The following is a 26,151-nucleotide window of genomic DNA, read 5'->3' as shown; positions in this document are numbered from 1 at the left end:
GATAGGCTCCAGCACCCCCGCGACCCTCGTGAGGAAAAAGAGGTAGAAAATGAATAATAATAATAATAATAATAATAATAATAACAATAATAATAATAATAATAATAATAATAATAATAATAATAATAATAATAATAATAATAATAATAATAATAATAATAATAATAATAATAATAATATGTACATGTATGGTGGCCCCCGGTTGGTGGCGGGCTTGTCCAAGTTGATGAACTAAGAGATCTGATGCCATAATAGATCCCAAATAAAGGTACCACCTGTTTCCCGGCTCTTAAGTGCACTGTTGTGTGCAATGGCAGGGGGGGGCCCCAAGGGGGCTGGGCAGGGGGTGTGGGGTGAGACCATTTGGCATGTCCCCTCAAAAATAGAAACAATGGCACGTGGTTGGTTAAGGTCAAGAGAGTCTTCCACAACTGCTTGACGTCCTCTGTCGCAGGACATCAAGATCAGGGATCATGGGAAATCCGCCCACCCAGCCCTCCACCCCCCACCCCGCCTCCCAGTCTGTTGAATAGTGTTTGGTCTCTCCGCCAACTGGACAGATCTTCAAAATCAGACATACACGCTGTTGGAATTCCTCCTTTTTTGTTGAAGTTTTTGGGTTCTTTTTTTTTGTCCGGCGTAAGAGTTTTCAGAGGGGTGGGGGTCTCACGTGTCTCCGCTTGTGTCACCAAGTGGGGGGGCAGCCAAAGTCATGCCGGCCGGGTTTCAGCAACTGGGAGGAGAGGTTAGTGTTTGTTGTTTATTTTAATGTGGACGTGTAATAGAAGAAGTAGCCAAAAGGTACCGCAGAAAGGTTTGTTTTTATGTCCTTTAAGGTTTGACCTTGACTGTTAAGTCAGCGACTGCTTTGACTGCTTCACCCTTCTAAGCTAGCGCCCGCATAAACAATTGCTGTTTTTAATATAAAATGCTTGTCAAGGATCCTCAGTATGACAGAAGTTCTCTGCCAAAGGGTGTTTGCTGTTCTTAAGGACCTACTGCAAAAAATATTTTTGAAAAACTCCTGTCAAAGATCCTTTATATGCCAGAAGTGCTGCTTTTACTGAATGCACCAAAGATCTGCTTTATAACAAGAGCTCTCAGTTAAAACTAAAAGGGTGGTCAAAGATCCTCAACACAAGAAGAACTGAACTCGCTACTGTTTTTAAGGACTGTACCGCAAAAGAAGGCTTGTCAAAGATCCTCTAAATGACAGACGCACTCTGCTGTTTTTACTGAAAAAAAAAAACACCACAGGAGCACTCTGCTGTTTTTAAGGACCTAGTGTAAAAATGCAAGTCGGAGATCCTTTCGGAAAGGAGAAGTTTGCTGTCTTTAAGGACCTACTGCAAAACCATGCGTCAAAAACCCTTCAAAAGGCTTCATTGTTTTTAAGGATCTCAAAGATCTTCTATACGACAGAAACACTGCTGTGTTTATAGAAAAAATGATGATAGGCACACACTGTTGTTTTTAAGGACCTACTGCAAAACATACGTCAAAGATATGCCCTATAACAGTAGTGGTCTGTTGTTTTTAAACAAAAATAATGGTTAAAGATCCTCAACATGTGAGGAAGGCTCTACTGTTTTTAAGGACTACTGCAATAGAAGGCTTGTCAAAGAGTCTCTACGTATATGACAGGAGCACGCTGCTGTTTTTAAGGACCTACTGCAAAACCACTAGTCAAAGATCCTCTATATAACTGGCACACTCTGGTGTTTTTAAGGACCTACTGCCAAAAAAAACCCAAAACACGTCAAAGATCCTTTATATGTCGGAAGTGCTCTGCTGTTTAGGGTCTCTGCTGCAAAGGAATATGGCTTGTCAAAGATTATGTATATGACAGAAACAGTTTGCTGTTTTTAAGGACGTACTGTAAAAATGCTAGTCAGAGATCCTCTATGTGACCGGAAGACTCTGTTGTTTTTTTAACTAAAGTGGTGGTCAAAGATCCTCAACATGAGAGGAACTTTCTACTGTTTTTAAAAACCTGCTCCAAAAGAATGGGAGTGAAAGATCCTGTATATGACGGGAGTGCTTTGCTGTTTTTAAGGACGTACTGCAAAACCACTAGTCAAAGATCCTCTATATAACTGCCACACTCTGCTGTTTTTAAGGACCTACTGCCAAAAAAAAAACCCCAAACCTGTCAAAGATCCTTTATATGCCGGAAGTGCTCTGCTGTTTAGGGTTTCTGCTGCAAAGGAATATGGCTTGTCAAAGATTCTGTATATGACAGAAACAGTTTGCTGTTTTTAAGGACCTACTGTTAAAATGCTTGTCATAGATCCTCTATATGACCGGAAGGCTCTGTTGTTTTTTAACTAAAGTGGTGGTCAAAGATCCTCAACATGAGAGGAACTTTCTACTGTTTTTAAAAACCTGCTGCAAAAAGAATGGGAGTCAAAGATCTTGTATATGACGGGAGTGCTTTGCTGTTTTTAAAGGACCTACTGCAAAACCACTAGTCAAAGATCCTCTATATAACTGGCACACGCTGCTGTTTTTAAGGACCTACTGCAAAACATACGTCAAAGATATGCCCTATAACAGTAGTGGTCTGTTGTTTTTAAATAAAAATAATGGTTAAAGATCCTCAACATGTGAGGAAGGCTCTACTGTTTTTAAGGACTCTACTGCAACAGAAGGCTTGTCAAAGAGTCTCTACGTATATGAGAGGAGCACGCTGCTGTTTTTAAGGACCTACTGCAAAACCACTAGTCAAAGATCCTCTATATAACTGGCACACTCTGGTGTTTTTAAAGACCTACTGCCAAAAAAAACCCCAAACACGTCAAAGATCCTTTATATGTCGGAAGTGCTCTGCTGTTTAGGGTCTCTGCTGCAAAGGAATATGGCTTGTCAAAGATTATGTATATGACAGAAACAGTTTGCTGTTTTTAAGGACGTACTGTAAAAATGCTAGTCAGAGATCCTCTATGTGACCGGAAGACTCTGTTGTTTTTTTAACTAAAGTGGTGGTCAAAGATCCTCAACATGAGAGGAACTTTCTACTGTTTTTAAAAACCTGCTCCAAAAGAATGGGAGTGAAAGATCCTGTATATGACAGGAGTGCTTTGCTGTTTTTAAGGACGTACTGCAGAACCACTAGTCAAAGATCCTCTATATAACTGCCACACTCTGCTGTTTTTAAGGACCTACTGCCAAAAAACCCCCCAAACCTGTCAAAGATCCTTTATATGCCGGAAGTGCTCTGCTGTTTAGGGTTTCTGCTGCAAAGGAATATGGCTTGTCAAAGATTCTGTATATGACAGAAACAGTTTGCTGTTTTTAAGGACCTACTGTTAAAATGCTTGTCATAAATCCTCTATATGACTGGAAGGCTCTGTTGTTTTTTAACTAAAGTGGCGGTCAAAGATCCTCAACATGAGAGGAACTTTCTACTGTTTTTAAAAACCTGCTGCAAAAGAATGGGAGTCAAAGATCTTGTATATGACAGGGGTGCTTTGCTGTTTTTCGGGATGTACTGCAAAACCACTAGTCTGCTGACACTTTGTTGATTTAATCTTATTTACCCTTATTAGTCTTGATTCTGGTTTTCGTGACTTTATTTTGTAGTACTTCCTGTTGCGCAGTTCTGTTTTCCATGCACCTCCTGCTAATTTGTGTTGTGATTATTTGGTTCAGCCTTTGGCATGTGTCCTTTGTTGGAGCATTGCTTTGTCGTCATGATCGATGGTTGTTCATTTTTGTTTGCCACATGTCTGTTGCCTGCCTGCATCCCTTCTGCAAGTTTCCCTGCTTTTGTTTCGCTGTTGGGGATTCAATGAAAGACTTTTTAGCTGCACTTGGGCCTCGTCTCTACATGCTGAGGTCGTCGCCAGTCCACCACCACGCCAGGCTGTGCCAGAAGGATGCCCAAATGTTGACCTTGCAGAGTTAGATGATTGGACCCAGCTGTTCCTCAGGGCAGTGGAGGAGGAATGGACAAGGTTCATGCCAGAGGAATTGGAGACAATGGTTTGGGGGCCAGACTGCAGGTGGGTCCACATGGAGTCGGTGTATCCGGGGCGCACAGGTGCAGCCTTCCCTCCCTCCTTCCTCTTCACGGCATGCTGAGGTGCAGAAGCCACACTTTGTTCTTGAGTGCCAGCCCACGGCTCAGCCTACGACGCCCTCCAGTTGCCATCCGCACCAGTTTTATCTCCAGTACAACATCAACAGGAGGTTATTTAACCCCCCACTCCTGCACCCCGGCTCACAGAGATCCCAACACTCCCGGAATCTGCACCACATCAGCTCCTAAACGCTCCTGGAGCCGACACCATATCAGTACCAGCACCACGCTGTCTCAAACTTCAGACTCCCCCAGTCCCTGTTGTCTCAAACCAGTACCGGCACCACGTCTGAAGTCCCCATTAGTTTTGGCCGAGGGAGCATCTCTCCGTCCATACCTGGTTTTGGCAGAGGAGCCCTGGAAGTCCCTTTGGAGCTAGGGGGGCTAATGTACACCTCGCTCCCATTGCTCCTGCTTTGCCGTCACATCAGGCGGATGAGAAGTTCTCTGCTTTGCCGTCACATCAGGCAAACGAGACGCTTCCTGCTTTGCCTTCCAGCTCTGTGGACCTGCTGCTTCTTTCTGCACTTTACTTTGTCTTCAGTTCCTGTCCTGTTCCTCAGCCTATGCGTCAGCCGCAGTCTTCGGTTCTTGTCCCTATGCCGTCCATGCGGCAGCTGCCTTCAGTTCCAGGATCCAGGGCCCCCTCTTGGTCAGTCGCCACGGGGTCTCTCAACGATATGCCCGTATCCTGGAGTGGTCCTGTCGGTTTCTCTGGGCTTGCATGCTCTCCTGGCCATCATCGGGATACTTTTTTTTCCGGTCCCAGTCGGGACTCAACAACGGTCCTACCGCCACTCACCAATTTTGACTCTGGATGTATGGGACCCGTCCTCAAGGGGGGTACTATCACGCCCTGTGTGTTATATAGTTTGTTTATTTTGTAGTACTTCCTGTTTTGCTCTGTTCTGTTTCCAGCTGCATTTACGTTCCTGATTATACGCACCTGCTGCTAATTTGTGTTGTGATGATTTAATTCAGCCTTTGGCATCTGTCCTTTGTTGAAGCGTTGCTTTGTGTTTGGTGTCGTCATGATCGATGGTTGTTCATTTTCGTTTGCCTGCCTGCATCTCGTTACATATCTTCTACAAGCTTCCTTACTTTCTGTTTTGCGGTTGTGGATTCAATTTAAGACTTTTTAGATGCACTTGGGCCCCGTCTCCACGCAACGTTGGGACATTCACAGCATCCCGATATGACGCTGTAAGGATGCAATCACATGACATCAAACCAGGAAGTGTGGAGTCTCATTGAAAACAATTAGTTTGGCCCTTGTTGACTTTATTCACAATTCAACCAACAAAAACGTGTGCCTTGCAGACGGTGACTGGAACCCTCGCGCTGTCCGTCTTCACTGCTGTACTGGGATCACTGGAGTTTGGATACAACATCGGTGTCATTAATGCACCCCAGAAGGTAGTACCAACTTTAAAAATGTCGCAAATGCTGTACAGTAGAGCAACATGCTAGCTAGGTTGATGCTAACACTGTAAAAGTTGCATTGATGAAATCAATATATATCAGCATATATTGCATAATATATGTCAATTATAAATGATTGTACTAAAATATATTTTTTAATTGTAAAACTGGAATTATGCACATCAATAATATATATTATATAATATAATTCTACCAAATCTAAATAAAAATAGGAATATGTAAAATATTGAAAGATTATTTAGAGTCAGGTGACTTTTTCCAGGGACGTCTCACCTTGACCCTCGTGCAAACGTCAGCTGATGCTAACACCAAAATAGAGGCTGACATGTTTATGCCAGACACACACACACACACGCAACCTTTAGCGTTGACGTCATCAGATGAGTTAGAACACGTGTCTTTTGTGCTGGTTTGTCTTTTAGATCATTGAAAAGGACTACAACGCGACGTGGGTGCATCGCTATGGACAGTCCATCCCAACCGGGACGCTTACGTCCTTGTGGTCTCTGTCTGTGGCCATCTTCTCTATTGGGGGCATGCTGTCCTCTTCCTGTGTCGGTTTTGTTTCTGAGTGGTTGGGAAGGTAAGAGCGTGTCACTTTAAGCACAAATGAGACCCAAACAAAAGTGTTTTCTGACTAAATTCAACATGTCTTCGACACTGATGATCAAACTTCGATCAAACTTGCATTCATTCATCTTGACGGGAATTGACAGGAAGCAATATGTTAAGCTAGGAAAACACACATCTGTAAGTTTATATATTGAGTGCGGAATACCCCAGGGGTCAATACCGGGACCAAAACTGTTCAGCTTGTACATCAATGATATTTGCAAAGTCACGAAAGACTTAAAGCTGGCATTATTTGCAGATGATACCACTGCTTTTTGTTGCGGAGTAGCACAGAAGAAATAATTTGAAAGGTCAGAGATGAAATGGTCATATTAAAAAGAAAGAAGAAAGAAGTTTGATAATAATAGATTGTCCTTGAACCTAAGTCAAACTAAAATCATGCTGTTTGGTAGCAGCAGAAAGGACACGCACCAGCAAATACAAATAGACATTGAAAGGGTGGGCCATGAGAGGTCATTAAAATTATTCATTTTTGCAAATATTATTTTTTAAGTTATTTGTATTGTAAAATATTTATTGCACGATAAAAAAATATTTATAAGCCTAAGTAATAACATATTGAGTGTTATTGACTTGTCACAATATTTTAGGAACCTTACTACAGTTTATGATTGGAACGTAGCTCTCTGGTTATTATGCCAGTCGTGAATGTAGTTATGAAAAATATGAGAATTAATTCCGTCTTGTGTGTATGCCACAGGCTAAAAGTTTGGGCTTCCTTTATCCCCCTGCTTTCATTTCAATCCTTTTAAAAATCAAAATCTTATTATTATTATTAATATATTATAATGATATATAATATAATAATTATTATTATTTATTATTTTTCATTAATAAATGATAATAGTAATAATAGTAATTATTATTATTGTTATTATTATTATTATTATTCATCTATTACAGGGGTTGCCAAACTCAGGGCCCACTTGAAAATCTAAAAAATGGAGGTACTGCAAAATGTCTTATAAACAGTACAAAGCCAAAATGCTGTGTTCTCAGAGCACTTAACTTAATGATAATAATATTAATAATAATTATTATTATTTTTAAAAAGATCAGTAAGGATAATCCATAATGTCGCCTATAGAGAACATACTAACTCCTTATTTCTAAAAGTCACAAATACTAAAACTTACTGATATACACTACCGCTCAAAAGTTTGGGATCACTTGGAAATTTTTTTGGCCAGTCTTGAGATATGGCTTTTTCTTGGCAATCCTGCCATGAAGTCCAGCATCCTGAAGTCACCACTTCACTGTTGATACTGACACTGGTGTTTGACGGGTACTATTTAGTGCAGCTGCCAGGTGACGACATGAGGCGTCTTTGTCTTAAACTACACACGCTCAGATATTTGTCTTCTTGCACAGTTGTTCTGTGCGGTTTTTCTGTCCTTGTTAGACCCAGTTTGTGCTGCTCTCTGAAGGGAGTAGTTAACAGCATGGTAAGAGATTTTAGTTTTAGTTTAGATTTTTAGATGGGTTCGCAAGTGATCCCAAACCTTTGAGCGGTAGTGTCAAGCTAACAATAACCTATTAGCTGCAGGGAAGAACTAAATATGAAACACTTATATGCTAGCACTACGTTAAAAAGCCACAGCATTTCAGTATGTGGAATCAAACTGGAATGGAACGGATTGTACAAGATTGCAGTTGATGTTTGCTAAATACAAGGATGAAGAGTCTTGAACCAGTCATGATGTGCTATATATATCACTATATTGACACTTACTATGGTACCCATTATGTCATTGTATAGTGACATCACCTTATACTTCAGTATATTTCAATTTTGTCAGATGTCCTGACTGCATGGCCGACATGCTAAAAAAATGATATGATGCAAAGTGTCGTTCGCCAGGAGGAAGGCCATGCTCATCAACAACCTGTTTGCCTTCATGGGCGGTAGCCTGATGGGAATGTCCAAACTCTGTCGCTCCTTCGAGATGATGATTCTTGGACGCTTCATCATCGGCGCCTACTGTGGTAATGCCATTTTCATTGCGTGTTACTGCTCTTGTTTTTTTCTATTTTTTGATACGTTCTAATGTGCTTTTACTGAGAATTATGTCTGTTATGATGGCAATTTGCATGTACAGTACCGGACCAAAGTCTTGTCGTTTACGACAATAAATCATAACTTTTAGAATCAGAAATAGCTGATATCAAAGGCAAAAGCCTCTAGATGATGCTTGTTATAGCAAAATAAGGTCTTGTACCATGATCAGGTCAGATTGGGCTAACAAAAACATGCAAATTCTGACAAACTCCCAAGCATTGGTCATGCAAGAATGCGCAGTCATCGGTCAGGATGCCGCCCACAAGTCAGTGGACGGCATGCCGCGCCAAATGGAAAACACCACAGTATGAGGGCCACAATGAACAAAAATACATCGGAGATTTACAGAAAAAAAGGTTGGAAAATTCATTCAAAAAAAGTAATATATTTACAAGATTAAAGTGGTAAATTTCGAAGAAAAATTTGGAAGAATAAAGTTGGAAATTCATGAGAAAAACATTGTCATTTTACAAGTAAACAGCTTTGAATTTATCACTCAAACAAGTCATATATTTATGAGAAAGTAGTTGGATATTTACATGAATGAAGTCTGAAATTTATGACAAAAAACTTTGACATTCATGAGAAAATAAGTCAGACATTTATGAGTAAAAAAATAAATGCAAAAAAAGAAAAAACTAAATGTACAAAAATAAAGTCATAAATTTATGAGGAAAAAATAAACACATTCTTGTAAATGTACAAGTTTTTTTTTTATCCCAAATGAATTTATTCTTGTAAATTTGTGACTTTTATTCTTGTAAATGTATGACTTATTCTTGTAAATTTATGACTCTTTATTCTTGTTAATTTATGATTTTATTCTGGTGAATTTATGCCTTTTGATCTAAACTTGTGTCGTTGTCAAACATTTGGTCATGACTGTACAATAAAGTTACAGTATACAGCGTAGAGTATACAGTCGTCCCTCATAGTATCACACTTCAATGATTGCTCTTTCGTATTTCTCAGAAATTAATGAATGAATAAATGAGTGTTTGGCGGTAGGTTCTTGTCTATGATTAGAAACAGAAATACAAGTAATATGTACTATTGTGGCCACTGGGCAGCAGTAATGACACAAAACTTTATCACAACATTACATAACATTGAATCCTGTATAGTGGAAATTCATTTATCACTGTCAGGTTTGGAAGGAATTCACTGCCATAAACGAGGGATGACTGCACAGACAACTAATCATGTCGCCGTCACAACACAGAAGCCTAATTCAGGCTTTAATTGCAGGGCTGGCGTCAGGCTTGACCCCCATGTACGTGGGTGAAATTGCACCGACCAGCCTGCGGGGGGCGCTGGGTACGCTGCACCAACTGGCCATCGTTACTGGGATTCTCATTGCTCAGGTAATACTTCCACATTGGAACATTCTACATTGGGATTAGGGCTGTTAAATTAATTATAAACTATTATTAATAATATAATATATCATATAAAATATTATTAATATTCAAATTAATTACAGTTTGTCTATATGTGCCCTGTGATTGGCTGGCGTCCAGTCCAGGGTGTACCCTGCCTCTCGCCCAAAGACAGCTGGGATAGGCTCCAGCACCCCCGCGACCCTTGTGAGGATAAGGAATGGATTAATCATGATTAATCACCATTTGCAACTAATTGTGAAATAGATGAGTTGAGGTCAGAATAAAGGCTCCGAGTGACTACATCGTGCTGTGTCTGCCGTCATAACAAAGAGGTGTGGCTCGATAAAAAATGATGCAATGTTTTCATAATTTGTTACTGCCATGTAAATAAACAATACAATCAAATTCAATCCTAGGCATGCTAGCATGTTAGCATTGCTTGTGTGGATCATATCAGGCAGGGGCGTCACTCGGTTCTGAGTACAAGGGGGGGGGGGGTTTAGCTCCCTGGAGATGCACAGGATATGAATGAATGTAGTAGACATAAAAAAAAAAAAAAAAAACAAATAAGGAACAAGAACCGGGATATAACTTTCCCACTTTTGGACAGATTTAGTAGAGATACTCAATTGTTTTAGGCCACCATTAAATTTACACAAGTACACACAATCTACACTGCAAAACCGCTGCTCAAGCTCTGCAACCATTCTGTCCAGTGATCAATGATATAATAATCATTATTATATTATTAATTAGCCTATTATTATTACTATCATCATTATTCTTCTTCTGATTATTACTACTACTACTACTAGTAGTAGTTTTAGCCTGCTTATGGGCTTGCTTATTAGCCTGCTTTTGCCCTATTATATAAAATTTGTCAGATTTTTTTTGTAAAAAAAAATCAATAAAAAGATTTTTTAAAAATCAATAAAAATATCAAATGATTTAGGCGGCATAAGAACATTTCAAATAAATAAAATAATGGAATAAAAAAAAAAAAATTAATAAAGTAAGATAAAGTCAAAGATCAGAAGGAACCCAAGAGGCCTACAGTGGTGCCGAGTGAAGCCACGAGACCAAGACTGCGAACACAAAGTTAGCCAAAACTATCTTAATCGCTACGGTGATGAACAGACTCCGGATGTTTCTCGGCGCTCCACTCAGGAAAAGAGCTAAAACAGCAACAAAAAAAAATAACAACATAAATCTTTTTCATGCCTACTGTGTTTGTTTTTTTAACCGGACAGATTCTGGGCCTGGAGTCGCTACTAGGCAGCGAGGACTTGTGGCCCGTTCTGTTGGGGCTGACGGTGGTGCCGACCGTCCTCCAAATGGGGCTGCTGCCTTTCTGCCCCGAGAGCCCTCGCTTCCTCTACATTGTACGCTGTCAGGAACACCATGCCAAGCGTGGTTAGTAGGATTTTTACTTCTTTGGAACCTTACATTTCCTGGTGCAGTGAAACCAAGTTTAGCAGGTTAATGTCGAAAAGTTTTGCCTCGTTTTGCGTTCATTATTCGGTACGTTCGTACGATATGGCGTACGTCTTGTTGTGTTGTGAGTCCATCTGTATTCTTTGTATGAATGTATTTTTTTTAAAATCATAAAACATCCTTCCTTGTTAGCATCCTATTAGCTAGCCAACAAAATGGCTGGCCCGTGACCCGGAAGTCACATACATCAGCAGTTGACTCTCAAAACACCTATTCACAGTTTTCTAATTATAGGTTTACATGCATAAAACAATTGTAAATTAACTTTTCTACTTTATTCGCCTAAATGTACAACTTTATTCCAGTAAATTTTCAACTTCTTTCTCGTAAATTTACCACTTAATTGTCTTAAATTCCCAATTTTATTCTCGTCAATTATCATCAACGTTTATAACGACTATTGGCAACTTTATTATCATAATATTGCGACTTTATTATCGTAATATTACACACTGATAAACGTTGAACCACTTTTCACCAGGCCTGAGGAGGCTGACTGGCCGACAGGAAGTGGGCGACCTGCTCGCCGAGATGAAGGAGGAAAAGAGGAGGATGGACATGGAGCGCAAAGTGTCCATTTTGGAGCTCTTCCGATCACCCGTGTACCGCCAACCCATCGTCATTTCTATCCTGTTGCAACTTTCCCAGCAGCTATCTGGCATCAACGCCGTACGTAGACAGTTGTAATTCAATTAAAAGACAGGAATGAAGTAACTTTTGTTGTTGTTTCAGATTTTCTACTACTCCACCAGTATCTTCACCAAGGCCGGAGTCCAAAGTCCAGTTTACGCCACAATAGGAGCCGGCATCGTCAACTGTGCTTTCACTGTCGTGTCGGTCAGTAGGAACACTTGATAATACGCTGGTCTCATGTCACATCGCAGTTACTATTCCACGGCTTCACTCGATCATGGTGTGTCCAAAATACTCAAAGTTGCTCAAAAGTTTGGGATCACTTGGAAATTTTTCTTGGCAGTCCTGCCATGAAGTCCAGCATCCTGAAGTCGTCGCTTCACTGTTGATACTGATACTGGTGTTTGATGGGTACTATTTAGTGCAGCTGCCAGGTCTTCGTCTTAAACTACACACTCTCGGATATTTGTCTTCTTGCACAGTTGTGCATCGTTTTTCTGTCCTTGTTAGACCCAGTTTGTGATGCTCTCTGAAGGAAGTAGTGGTAAGAGATTCTAGTTTTAGTTTAGATTTTTAGATGGGTTTTCTAATAATCTATTAGCCTTATAAAATGATGAACTTGGATTAGCATACCAGGAGATTGATGCAGAGGACTGACAGTTGTTGATAGTAGGCCTCTATGCAAAAATGGAGATCCTTTGAAAATTGTCTGATTCATTTTAATTGTTTGTGAAATGAGACCCAAGTTCAATTCCACCCTTGGCAATCTGTGTGTAGAGTGTGCATGTTCTTCCCGTGCATGTGTGGGTTTTCTCCGGTTATTACGGTTTCCTCCCACATTCCAAAAACATGCTAGGTTAATTGGAGACTCCAAATTGTCCATAGGTATGAATGTGAGTGTGAATGGTTGTTTGTCTATATGTGCCCTGTGATTGGCTGGCCACCAGTCCAGGGTGTACCCCGCCTCTTGCCCGAAGACAGCTGGGATAGGCTCCATGCAAAATGTAGATCCTTCTTTGAAAATCATCTGATTCATTTTAATTGTTTGTGAAATGGATAAAATTGTTTGTGAAATGCAGGAAAATTTGTTTTTTTTTTGGAAAACAAAGCCATAGGAAGGCAGGAAGTGAACAAATGTAACAGTTACTGATTGTAAAAGTACCAGATGGAGGGGTAGGATTTAATAAGCTTTGCTTCTTCCTACTCCTTTTGGACATGTGGAACTGTGAACTGATTATGTGATGCATTCAATTGTAATCTGATGCATGTTCAAATGAAATAAAACCATTACCTTTACATTTGCAAGTGATCCCAAACTTATGAGCGGTAGTGTATATTAATTCACAATCAAGCTGTCGCATGCTTACATCAGCATTTCCAATCATAAAAATGGCTACATGAAGTAAAATACAAATACAAGGCCTTCAGGTAATAACATGGACTAATGTTGCGATTGAAATCCAGTCACTTGGAGAAGGTATTCAACTGTGTTCCTCTGGGAATTCTGTGGGGAGTACTCCGGTAATATGGGGTATTGGAACAGCTAATTCAGGCGGTTTGTTGCCTGTATGACCGGTGTCAGAGTTTGGTTTGCAATGCCGGCAATAAATCTGACCCATTTTCCACTGAGGGTTGGACTCCGCCCCGGCTCACCCATTGTAGTCATTACTTTTATGGACAGAATCCCTAAGCTGGGTTCTGGTTTGGTGCTTCATTGAGCCGTGACCTTCAAATTTCACTGGATTGGCACCTTTGGCACCTCCAAGTCTGAGTCCATGGTTCTCGCCCAGAAAAGGGTCGAGTTCCATCTCTAGGTGGAGGATGAGATCCCGCCCCAAATTGAGGCGTTTAAGTGCCTCTCGGTCTTCATGAGTGAGTGAAGAATGGAACAAGATATCGACAGGCGAATTGGTGTGGCATCTGCAGTGATGCGGACTCTACATCGGTCTGCTGAGGTGAAGAAAGAGTTAAGTTATCAGTTTAATAATAATAATATATTTTATTTAAAAGCGCCTTTCAGGACACCCAAGGTCGCTGTACAGAAGATAAAAAACGGCAATATAAAATACAAAATAAAAGACAACATACAATAAATAGGGGGAGGGGGGACCATGTGAAGCAGTTAAAGAGAATAGGCAAGTTTGAACAGATGAGTTTTGAGTTTGGATTTGAAGATGGGAAGGGTGGTAGAGTTACGGAGGTCTGGTGGCAATGAGTTCCAGAGTTGGGGAGCTGAAATCGCTGCTCCCCATAGTGCTAAGACGTGCAGAGTGTACAGTGAGATGGAGGGACGCGGAAGATCTGAGGGAACGGGATGGCTTGAGAATGTGGATGAGGTCAGAGAGATAAGGGGGGGGGCAAGGTTATGGATAGACTTGTAGGTGAACAGAAGGATTTTGTAGGTGATTCTTTGGGTCACTGGGAGCCAGTGGAGTTGCTGCAGGATGGGGGTGATGTAGTGGAATGAGGGGGTTCTGGTGATGATCCGGGAAGCAGAGTTCTGAACCAGTTGTAGTTTATGGAGGGATTTTTGAGGGTAGCGGTAGATCTACGTTCCTACACTCACCTATGGTCATGAGCTTTGGGTAGTGACCGAAAGGACAAGATCACGGGTGCAAGGAGCTGAAATGAGTTTCGGCAGGGTGGCTGGGCTCTCCTTAATAGACAAGGGGAGAAGCACTGTATCTGGAAGAGACTCAGAGTGGAACCCCCACATTGAGAGGAGCCAGGTGAGCATCTGGTCAAGGTGCCTCCCGGATGCCTCCCTGGGACGGTGTTCAGGCACGTCCGACCGGTAGAAGACCTGAGGAAGACCCAGGACATGACCAACTGGCCTGGGAACGCCTCGGGATCCACTGGGAGGAGCTGGATGAAATGGCAGAGGAGAGGGAAGTAAGGCCTCCCTTGCTTGGGCGGCTGCCCCTGCGACCCGACCTTGGATAAGCGGTAGAAGATGGATGGACGAATGGGTCTTGTGAATTTTCTTGTAATGATGACTTTATTACCGTAATATTTTGACTTTATTCTTGTAATATCAAACAAGTTTTTCTGCAACCTTATTTCCTAAAACTTACTTGTTTTGTTTGTTTTTCATATTATGACATCTTATGACATCCCCAGGCTGCATTTTGGACACCCATGATGTGAAAGGAAAGTGGACATTTTCGGGTTAAGGGTGATTTATGAATATATACAGGAGTCCTTCAAAGACCAAGTTCTCAAGCTAAACTGTGAATTGCCGGACTGACCATAAAAAAGCGGTTGTTCTAACGAGTGTTCTTGACAGCTCTTCCTGGTTGAGAGAATGGGTCGGAGGACGCTACACATGCTAGGACTCAGCGGCATGTGCATCTGTGCAGTGATCATGACTGTAGCGCTCAGCTTACTGGTCAGTATCCCAGCAATTAGCCTGTACCGGTTTCTGGCTATTTCCTGACGTGTGTCCTGTTGTAAACCCCGCAGGACAGTGTTCCATTCATGAGCTACATTAGCATGCTGTCCATTTTCGGCTTTGTGGCTTTCTTCGAGGTGGGCCCGGGTCCCATCCCATGGTTCTTTGTGGCCGAACTGTTCTCCCAGGGTCCCAGACCGGCCGCCATGGCTGTGGCGGGCTGCTCCAACTGGACCGCTAACTTCATCGTTGGCATGTGCTTCCAGTATGTTGCTGTAAGTATTCTCGTAACATTACAACTTTTTTTCTGGTGAATTTACAACTTTATTATTGTAACATTCTAACTTTTTTCTCGCCAATTCATGCCTTTTTGTCTTGTCAATTTACGACTTTATTTTCATAACATTAAAACTTTGCCCCCAAATAGAAGACTTTTTGTAAATGTACAACTTTATTTTCATAAGTGGATGACTTTATTCTAGTAAATTGACTACTTTATTGTGGTGATATTTTTTCATTCATTCATTCATTTTCTACCGCTTTTCCTCACGAGGGTCACGGGGGTGCTGGAGCCTATCCCAGCTGTCTTCGGGCGAGAGGCGGGGTACACCCTGGACTGGTGGCCAGCCAATCACAGGGCACATATAGACAAACAACCATTCACACTCACATTCATACCTATGGACAATTTGGAGTCACCAATTAACCTAGCATGTTTTTGGAATGTGGGAGGAAACCGGAGTACCCGGAGAAAACCCACGCATGCACGGGGAGAACATGCAAACTCCACACAGAGATGGCCGAGGGTGGAATTGATCCCTGGTCTCTTAGCTGTGAGGTCTGCACACTAACCACTCGATCGCCGTGCCGCCGTGATATTTCTTTTTTGTCATAATTTTTTTTTTTTGTAAATTTCTGACTTTATTCTCACCATGGTATAACTTTTTTCTCATAACTACGTCCTAGTAAATTCAGGACATTTTTCTTGTGAATTTGTTATGTTTTTACACATAAATGTATGATGTGTCTTAATTGTTGTGAATTCACAACTTTTTTTCTGGTAAATTTACGACTTCATTCTAATAATATTAAAATTTCCACCCATCCATATATCATCCATCAACTACATATAATGGGTCATAGGAGTGTAAAGGTGACTATTGGGGTGTTAGTTCATGTCTAGAGGGCTCTAATAATGTTAAAACATATTGAGAAGGAGGAATCCTACTACAAGGGAATTCACTTATCAGAGTTGGGTCTGGAATCAATTAACTGCGCTACATTTATTAGGGATTAGTGTATAACATTTCATCTTAGTGTATACGAGTAGAATTCCCTATGCAAATTCCACAGAGGCTAATTCTGCATTAAGTATAATATTTCTGTTTTAGGATCTTTGTGGTCCGTATGTCTTCCTGATCTTCGCCGGTCTGCTGCTTTTCTTCCTGGTATTCACGTTCTTCCGTGTTCCTGAGACGCGGGGCAAAACCTTTGACCAGATTGCGGCAAACTTCCTGCAGCACTCGGCTGACGGCATGATGGACATGAACCTGGACCTAACCACGGACAAGACCAGTACAGAACTAGACTATTTAGGGGAGGAAATCATGGACTGAGAGAAAGCGAGAGAGACTCCCGGTGGTGAAAATGTGCTTTGCATTGTGTTGTTTCTAATGCTGTGTGCTGTTCTCCAAATACTTCAATACTCTTGAATTCCACATACGGGATTTCCTGCACTTTATCGCCACATGCGGCAACTTTTTCATGCTATCTATGCGCGTCTGCTTGTCCCTCCGGATTGCCTTCCGTATAACAACATACCAGTCCTACTCAAGCAGCACTGGCATGGAAACAAGAGTTCAGAACATTAAAATATTTGAGTCCCCTTTTTTTGGCTTCACTGTCGAACTAATGTCCGTTTTTGTAAATCCATCCCAAATGTTCTCCATTGGATCTAGATGAGGGGAAGCCCCGGGATGGGTCCTCTGGTAGACGTCCTTTGTCATCACCACACAGACCAGGGCCTTCAGTCATGAGGGATGCCCCCCTGCAAAATCTCACATAGCCGGCTTGTCGCCCCCTGCATGCCCTGAAGCGCCATCGTTCCATTGAAGGATGGTGGAAAACATCAAGTGGGATCTTCTTGGACGCCAGGACACCATCAAGGGAGAAGAAAACCTATCACCTTTCAATGTCCCATGTTTGGAGGCGTTCTCCTGCTCATTCCGGGCTTTTTTCTTCTGATGGTTATGGGACTGCCCTCAGCACCAGTACAAACCTTCATTTGGGCCCAGGATGGTCCGTGTCTTGACCAGCCAATGGGATCCTCCGGCTCATTTTGTGTTTGTTTTATGGTCTACCCTCAACAATTCCACCTTGTTCAAAGAGAGAAAGCTTTTCTGCCTTTGCCACCAAGAGATGACTACCTGACAATCACTTCAATACACATTTTGCCTTTTAAAAGGCTGTGCTGTGATGAACAGCCTATTTCACTTGAATGCTTCTTTGCAATAAATTGCTAACTGGTATTTTTGTTTCTCTCCCATTTCCTTTTTTGCATTTTGAAGCTAAACTGAAACGCTTTTTTATTATCTAAAACATTTAGAGTGATCTCATAAATATAAATAATTGGTTATTTATATTATATATAATTTATTCCCATTGACATTTTAGCCCTGCTTTTAGTCCCTTTTTGATCTTATTATTGCATGTTTGACAAATGTTTCAGATAAAAGTTTTTGTCAATAACACAAAACAGTTCAACTTTCAGGGAGAAAAAAAATAATCCAAATATAAATGCGCCCCCCGCTTGTTAAAACATAACTGAAATAAAGCAATTTCTAAAGATTTGGGACTCCAGCCAAACACAATGAGAGCCATTAGCCACAAATGGCCAAAACAATGGCGAACTTCCCCAGGAGTGGCCACCAACCAAAATTACACAAGAGGTCACAAAAGACCCCACAACATCATCCACAGATGCCTCAGTTAAGGTCAGTGTTCATGACTTGGGTGTGGTCACCAATATTTCATCTGAAAATTTAAGTGACAAGACATGGGGGGGGGTGCAACACTTCACAGTATAGTGTACATTCACAAGTTTATAAAGATGTAAACATCTTTTAAAAAAATAAAAATGCTGGCATCAGCAACTGCTGGGAGAAATTCTGTCCCAGTGCAGGCCCAGGTAGCAAAGGCACCACTGAAAAAGGGCTGCGTTCTAGAAGTAAGTCCTAGCATAAGACTAAAGTGGTGTAGGTGTAGCTCTATGCTACCGCTACCAAATAGCAATCTTTGTTAAAAGGGATGTGAAACCTTCATTTGTCATTTTCATGCGTTTCAAATTGCTTCCTGCATGCAAATCTTTGTCATTGTAATAAAATTGGAAAAAAAACCTCACCTGGGTTTGCATTATGATTTGGTTAAGAGAATGTTTTGGTTTGAGTCAGAGCTGAGAGAATACATGATGCTAACTGAGGGTTCACAGTCATTTAAAACAGCAGTATTCATATGCCATCTATCACTTATGTGGGTGGTGGGGGGGGGGGGGGGGGGGGTGTTTAGGACAGCGGGCCAAGCAGAAAAAGCCCACACTTCACCCACCCAAGCCCCTACCCGCCCGGCATGCTGCATCCCGAGGTGTTCCTGGGCCGGCAACAATATTTACCAAACTAAAATATTCCAAATCCCCAAGTTTGCCAAAGAAAAAGCAAAATGGTGACAATTGCAAACATTTATTCACATTGTTCAGTCATTGCACATAATCCCCTCCATATAAAGAAAAAAAAATACCCACAAATAAGTAAAAAAGTAAATAGTCGGGCGGTGGTAAGAACTAAGCCAAGCCCTTTAAATGCACCTGCTCTGTCCCTTGCCCCCACAGGGTTTTTTTTTTTTAAACAAAATTTAAAAAGTGAAATAAAAATCAAGCCTCTAGTTGCTACTTGATGCATTGAAGGAAATGAATATTTAAATAGGGGGACAGGAACAAGCATCTGTTTGGTGCATGTGATTTTCTTTCCCTTTTAAAGATTTTCTATGTAAATGCACACCCGCCCCACCCGTGTCGCCTGGAAACTCAACAGGGGGTGGTGGGGTTGAGGATGGGGGAGTGCAAGGAGGGGAGACATGTGCCGTGTTCTCAAAATAAGGCCAGCCCCTTCAACCCTGGAACCTATGGGCCAGTGGGGAAAAAAAAAATATCCATCAATTTGCATTTTAAAGTACCTCTTGACACTTTTCTATTGGGTTTACTATGATATTTTAACAGGAAAACTTATACCATACTACAAAAAACTATAAAGAATTTTCATTTCTAGATAAAATGCTCAATGAATATATTTTGTTATATCAAGTACTTTTATTTTGACAAAAATGGCCGAATTAAATACTAAAAAAACGCAACAAGCCAGCATGTCATTACCCAGGGTGCTAGCATAGCACTTTGGCGTACCGGTGTGGTGATTGCGCTAGTCTTGTAAGATATTAAAAAGGACTCAACAAGGCAAGGTAAAATAACTGTATGCTAGCATAGCATGAGGCCAAAATGGCGCCAAGCGCCAACTCAGGGCCGCCCAAATTTACACACAGACGGGCCACTGATAGTATTTGACATTTTATAAACCAAGCCATGTACGCATTTGCTAAGGAGTCTTAGATTTAAAATAAAACCGTCGCCATTTGAAGCTTTGAGTTGCGCCCGGATCCAAAAATATTTTCATTCTCGTACTTTAAAATTTTGCCCAAATTAACGCCATTTGTGTCCCCATTACAACTTTTGCAAGTCTTTATACTTAATATGACTACGCACTAAAAATTGCCATTATCCTAATGGTTCGGTATTCTTATATTACCCCCATTTTTACTGTTTTAGTTATGTTGTACTGTACTTCTACAAAGTGCCAAGGGTCTAAAAACAAAACAACCCTGCAACAACTTTCATGGTCATTTCATGAACCGCTTGCATGGGAACCCATAGCAAATCGACGTAAATGCAGAAATTGGTAATGCTAACACCACAGCCAGTACGCCAACTTGTAGCTTGCTAGCAACTGGCTAATGAACGGGTGCGTTTAACAGACAGGTGCTCAACATGCTATCAACAGTACGCTAGCCCAAGTTGCAACAAATGTGCGATTTCAGGTAGCATTTCAAAACTCATTAACAACTGGTATGCTAACATACAGCAAGGTCGTAGCATGCAAATGCGCACCTCTTCCCATGGGTCACATGATCCCGCTTGGGATCATCACTCCGTCGGTGCCGGAACAGTTGCGGTGGTAGTGGCTGCCTGTTTGAGAGTTAAGATTTTAAACCTTGGCTAGGAGTTAGCTTACAAAAAAGTGGCTTCAGCGCCTTACTTCTGGTGATTTTGGCGTTTTGGGAGATCGTTTCGGGGATTTCAACTTCAATTCGGCTGACTTTGATATCTGCGGGGGGGTGCCGGGGTCTGAAGGCAACTTTTCGGTACCGTTCTAGGAGGACAGAGTTTAAATAAAGCCAACTTCCTGTCCAGGTTCTTATTGACTTACTTTAGAAGCTGAAGACTCAGAGTTCCTTAGCCGACGGCGTCTCGTTTGACGACGATCTTTGGCGTCTTCGTCGTTCGTCTGGGAAGATTCCGCATGCTCATCCGATGTCGCCGGAGGAGGCGGAGTCGTAGGGACATCTGTCTGTTCCAACACGGGACGTGCACGGAACGGTCTGAAAACGGCAATAGTTAGCAATTCTTGAAAATTGGGGGAAAAAAAAAATCTCCAAGTTACCGTCGATATGGCCGCCAGAATCGACGCCGCTGGGGTCTTTGCGTTTGTTCGCCTTCAATTTTTGTTTCACCCGCTTCCCCCTGCAAGCAAACATCAATCACCACCATCGCTTAGCTCGAAAGTGCAGAAGTCATCTGCAGTGCCAACACTACGACAGATTTCCACCAACTGCACCACTAACGTTAGTCTTTCCATTCGTATCATGCTAACTAGCGTAGCAAGCACATGAAATTCTACAACATTGCAAATTTAATTTTACTTCTCAAAAGAGTACATCCCTTCCGAAGACCCCAATGGTTTGGTCTTTACCATCTAAAGCGCAACGGCCATCAGCTCAGACCACAAACTGATAAAAAGGTCAAATGACAAGTCATTATGCAAAAGGAAAGTCAAAATTAGGAGCCGAAAAGTACATTCTAAGAGTCAAATACAGATAGGAAAGTCAGATTAAAATGGCTAAAATAGATTTAAAAAAAAAAAAAAAAAAAAGTTAAAAATGACCAGAAAGTATTCTGGGAAAAAAGTTAAAATTCTGAGAAATTTAAATTGCGAAGTGTAAAATTAAAAATAAAAAAATGGAAAGGTTGAAACTGAAAAACGGTTGAAATGGGGAAAAGCTGAAAAATTCCCAAAGTCCCAAAATGATGAGAATTGTGTTTGTGAAAATTCCTTTTACCTTCACTGAAGGCTGGACTGTCCCCAAAGATGCCATGTGGCAGCCACATCAACCACCACCACCTTAACCAAAATGGAGGTAGAAAAGTTGCAAATGGCGACATTTTGATTAAACCACCATTGAACTCAATAATTAACTTGTGGCAAAAACAGGAAGATGGCGTCCGTGTGGTTGATCTGGCTGCCACATGGCGTCTTTGGAAAGTCTTCAGTACGCTTGTATCCCTTTCATCCATCATTGATATGCATGTCGATTGATGCTAGCTGTCGTTATAAGTTAGTTATACCCTACTCGAGGTCAAATTACGAGGGAAAAATAAAGGTTGAAATTATGAAATAATCTATTACAAGAAAGTGAATTGTGAACAAAAGTGGAAATACACTACTGCTTAAAAGTTTGGGATCACAGTCAGATATGGCTTTTTCTTGGCAGTCCTGAAGTTTCTGCTTCACTGTTGATACTGACACTGGTGTTTTATGGGTACTATTTAGTGCAGCTGCCAGGTGACGACCTGATATTTGTTTTGTACAGTTGTGCATAGTTTTTCTGTCCTTGTTAGACCCAGTTTGTGCTGCTCTCTGAAGGGAGTAGTGAACAGCATGGTAAGAGATTTTAGTTTAAGTTTAGATTTTTAGATGGGTTTTTTAATAATTTATTAGCCTTATAAAATGATTAACTTGGATTAGCATACCAGGAGATTGATACAGAGGACTGACAGTTGTTGATAGTAGGCCTCTATGCAAAAATGGAGATCCTTTGAAAATCATCTGATTCATTTTAATTGTTTGTGAAATGAGACCCGAGTTCAATTCCACCCTTGACAATCTCTGTGTGGAGTTTGCATGTTCTCCCCGTGCATGCATGGGTTTTCACCAAATGTGATCTCTTCTATTGTGGAGTTGCATCATCACATTTTTGTGCTTCGTGGACAAAAAAAATGTAAGACATTCACGCATTGGGAGTGAACAGTCGGGTTGGGAGAAAAAAACCCCAAAACAAAACAAGATGCGTACCATATTGTATGCCAACTGGAGAACCCAAGCAAAATTGTGGCGTAAATTTGGCTTTAACCAAAAACTTGCTAACCGAGGTTCCACTGTACAAGGAAGAAATGGCAACTTTGTCACTGAGTTCTTAATGTTCTTGCAGTGCATTTTTCTTCCACTATTCTGCAACCTGTGGTACGTATATATAGCATGCTAATTACGTAGCATTGAAAACAAAAGGCGAAGTTTCTGCTTACATTTTGTGCTTCTGGGAGTGGTCGACGAGGTCTGCGACGTTGCGGTCGAGGTCTTCCGTTCTCCCCTGATCCTGCCTCCTCGTCCTCACCGCCGCCTGGAGGGGCCTGGCCATCCACCACCTTGGCCTGGTCACCGGGCCAGGGGCTGCGGGGGAAGAACCGCCGGCGGAAGCGACGTTTGTTGGGAGCATAGCGGCTGCCCTTGACCGGCACGCCACCGGGACCAGTCACGTTGGCTGCTTCTGAACCCTGCAGAGGGACGAGATGCACTTCATAGCAAACATTGTTGGAAAAAAAACATTAAAACGTGAACTTAGACGATCAATTTCACACATTCTAAGTCTTCTAGATGTGCATTACATTCTTATTTTTAAGCAGGACACAAAAGCCAAGTGTCACTTAAAGACAGACATTTATAAAATGTAGTTTAATAGTTTGTCATCTTATGAAATTTGACATGTCCAAAGTGCATTTTATCATTCCAAGAACAAAGTGCACACAGACAAAAATTTAAAATATCCAAATTGCACTCAAGACCACAAAAATCTAATCTAGCTGAACCTTGGTTAGCGTCAATTCCTACCCACCAAATCAATTTGCTGATTAATTATGTAAACCCAATTCATCTGCGCCAAGAAAGGCAAAAATGTAAATTCCGAGCTACCATGGACCGCGGCTCTGGTCCGGTAAACGCAGCAACGAGCTAGCTCTGCTGCAGAGACGCCTTGAGCATCTGCGGCGTCCCAAAAGTTAGTTCTCTTGTGCCGTATGGCCGCCGGAGTAGCAATGCTCAGACTTAATGAGCCTCCAACGGGGATTTCCGTGTGATTCCAGGGTAACAAAGCATTCCAATGCTAGCTTGGCATGCTTGTAAATTATTACAGGATCCGTGAACATTTAAGGTTACTTTCACCTTCACTAAAGACGTGATTGACGGGAGTGAAAACAGGAAGGTGGTGGTTGATCTCGCTGCCACATGCCGTCTTTGGGAACAGTTATGTCTTCAGCCAAGGTCAAAGTAACCTTCAATCTGGGGTGTCCAACGTGCAAGCTGGGGCCATTTATACACCAAAGTCATTCATTGACTAAAAATAATAACTCCATATTCTACCCAAACCAAGGTAAATTTGTGGAGTGAATTTTAAAAATTAACAAAAAAACATGCCAACCAGGGTTGATGGCAACCATCAAGTCTAAACGTAGATTTTTTCACAGCTCAAAAAAACAAAAATAGGTCAAATATGACCAAGAGAACCCAAAGTCAGACTTAGAGGCCAATTTGGGCTCCTAATTGGGAAGTGTGACACCTTGTCCTTTAACTCATTCATTCGCTACACCGCTTGTCCTTACTAGGGTGCCGGGACTATGCTGGAGCCTACTCCAACTGCCTTCACGGGAGAGGCAGGCTGGTCCCCGGCAAATATCAGGGCACATGGACAACTTTGAGCCACCAAACCTTCAGCATTAACGTCAAACATTTAGCTTACCTTTGTCGCCTCAATGACGTCAAACTCCACCACTTCTCCATCTCCCACACTGCGTAGAAACTTCCGAGGGTTGTTCTTCTTGATAGCGGTCTGGGGGGTGGTAGGGACAAAATTGATCATACAAATCTTATATCAAATGTTATACATTTGCTTTACCTGATGGACAAACACATCTTCTTTCGTGTCATTCCTTAAAAAAACAAAAAAACAAAACGCAGCGTATATCATAGTTGATCTATATACTGTACTCCTATAGATAGTGAATTACCTGTTGATGAAGCCGTAACCGTTACGCACGTTGAACCACTTCACCGTGCCCTGCACCAAAGTGGCTGGGGCAGGAGAGGTCATGTGACCGCGGAGGAAGCGGAAGAGGACAAGAAGGTGCGTGTCAATGATTAACAAAGACTTTGAAACCAGGGGTCACAAGGGCAACAAAACAGATGCTAAATTTCACAAATAAAAACACAACCAGCTACAGTAGGATTAATTTCTTATTTGAAAAATAATCCTCTAAAAAAAGTAGAATTTGGGAAAAATAACATTGGAAAGTCCTTACAAATCTTGTTTACTCTTTACCATTGATTATTTTTACTACTGCAGAATTATAACAAGTTCAACTTAACGCTTTTTTGATTAATAATAATTAAAAAGCTTAAAGCATGACCAATTTTTGTTTTACTTTTACTGGTTTCCAAAACAATTCCATATATTTTTATTAAACATTTTTTTAGATGCGAAAGATGTTAATGAGGTGGAGCGTTGCACCTGAGCCTATGGACACGCCCCACTCCACTAGCACACTGGAAAAGTAGGTCAAAACACACCTAACAGTGTTTCATGTGCGTTTGTAAACTAGAAAGACTTCATATCTAGATGGCATATAGCTATGCTATCAAGAACACCAGCCGTCGTTAATGCGGTGATTAGTCATTCATTAGCGGAGACTTTAAAACAATAAAACAACAACGAGACGAGGTTGAGTTTACCAAGGACTTTTCTCTCAGTGAGCGGCTTGTCTTCTGCCAATGGAACCGAGGATGGCGGTGCCGGTGACGGCGGAGGGGGGCTGTGCGCCTCGGAGTCTGTCATGCTCTCTGTACCCTCCTTCCTCTGCTTCTTGATAGTGTTTTCTCCTCCGCGCCGCCGACTTTTTATGCCTCGAAAGCAGCGCGGTGATTGGTGGAAAGGAGCCGGAAGTGGACGGGGTTTGATTGACTGGGGCCCGGATTGCCCAATGGAAACAATGGTGACAGGAACAGTAGTTCCAGGGTCAGAAGTCAGGTTTAAACATACTTGAGCTGTCACACAAGTGTAAAATCAAGTTAATCATTATCAATATCAATGTTTTGTTGATGATATCTTTACCTTTTTTTGGGGGGGCACCTTGTGTCTTAAAACACAAAACCCCAAAGAAAAGTGTTTCATATTACCAATAATAATAATAATCCATCCATTTTCTACACCCTGGACTGGTGGCCAGCCAATCACAGGGCACATATAGACAAACAACCATTCACACCCACATTCATACCGATGAACAATTTTGAGTGGCCAATGAAGCTAACATGTACAATAATAATAATAATAATAATAATAATAATAATAATAATAATAATAATAATAATAATAATAATAATAATAATAATAATAATAATAATAATAATAATAAATATTGCCTAGTAGCGGTTAGCTCGCAAATCTGTTTTAAAAGCTTTATTCTTGTAGTATTCTCTGTAAATATTACATTTCTCTAGTAAATTTGACTTTCTTGCAATTTTACGACTTTATTTTCATAATATAAAGACTTTAAAAACATGATAACTGCGTGCACACAAATAATGCATAAAGTAAAATTAAATAT

The 26,151-nt window shown here is 41.3% G+C and overlaps 2 protein-coding genes across 2 annotated transcripts; one reads left to right on the top strand and one right to left on the bottom strand.

The window, feature by feature from the left end:
• The first annotated feature begins 520 nt into the window (after positions 1-520).
• LOC131126037 (solute carrier family 2, facilitated glucose transporter member 4-like) lies at positions 521-17,644 on the top strand. Its single transcript, XM_058068176.2, has 11 exons — positions 521-745; positions 5,402-5,497; positions 5,947-6,107; positions 8,019-8,143; positions 9,465-9,580; positions 10,849-11,011; positions 11,574-11,761; positions 11,825-11,929; positions 15,012-15,113; positions 15,188-15,391; positions 16,508-17,644. The coding sequence occupies exons 1-11, from the start codon at positions 713-715 to the stop codon at positions 16,730-16,732; spliced, it is 1,518 nt and encodes a 505-aa protein (XP_057924159.1). The 5' UTR covers positions 521-712; the 3' UTR covers positions 16,733-17,644.
• A 1,200-nt stretch (positions 17,645-18,844) lies between these two features.
• On the bottom strand, positions 18,845-25,444 carry LOC131126040 (Y-box-binding protein 2-A-like). Its single transcript, XM_058068180.2, has 10 exons — positions 25,277-25,444; positions 24,556-24,619; positions 24,444-24,477; positions 24,288-24,377; positions 22,801-23,049; positions 20,882-20,961; positions 20,648-20,819; positions 20,477-20,590; positions 20,329-20,406; positions 18,845-19,290 (listed from the first exon to the last, which is right to left on the bottom strand). The coding sequence occupies exons 1-9, from the start codon at positions 25,377-25,379 to the stop codon at positions 20,365-20,367; spliced, it is 948 nt and encodes a 315-aa protein (XP_057924163.2). The 5' UTR covers positions 25,380-25,444; the 3' UTR covers positions 18,845-19,290; positions 20,329-20,364.
• Positions 25,445-26,151: the final 707 nt, after the last annotated feature.

The sequence above is a fragment of the Doryrhamphus excisus genome, linkage group LG2, assembly GCF_037039965.1.
Source record: "Doryrhamphus excisus strain RoL-2023G ecotype Guam linkage group LG2, RoL_Dexc_Guam_v1.1, whole genome shotgun sequence".
In the NCBI taxonomy this organism is placed as follows: domain Eukaryota; kingdom Metazoa; phylum Chordata; class Actinopteri; order Syngnathiformes; family Syngnathidae; genus Doryrhamphus; species Doryrhamphus excisus.
The sequence above is the reverse complement of the archived record's forward strand: the minus strand, read 5'-3'. Positions and strand labels throughout refer to the sequence as shown.

Bases quoted from the DNA above. Each gene is read 5' to 3' on its own strand.
- LOC131126037 (XM_058068176.2), top strand. From the start codon at position 713: ATGCCGGCCGGGTTTCAGCAACTGGGAGGAGAG. The intron at 6,108-8,018 runs GTAAGAGCGTGT...GTCGTTCGCCAG, and splicing joins GTTTCTGAGTGGTTGGGAAG to GAGGAAGGCCATGCTCATCA. The intron at 11,930-15,011 runs GTCAGTAGGAAC...TGTTCTTGACAG, and splicing joins GTGCTTTCACTGTCGTGTCG to CTCTTCCTGGTTGAGAGAAT.
- LOC131126040 (XM_058068180.2), bottom strand. From the start codon at position 25,379: ATGACAGACTCCGAGGCGCACAGCCCCCCTCCGCCGTCACCGGCACCG. The intron at 24,378-24,443 runs GTAAAGCAAATG...ACCACCCCCCAG, and splicing joins AAGATGTGTTTGTCCATCAG to ACCGCTATCAAGAAGAACAA. The intron at 20,407-20,476 runs GTAAGGCGCTGA...ACTCTCAAACAG, and splicing joins AAACGCCAAAATCACCAGAA to GCAGCCACTACCACCGCAAC.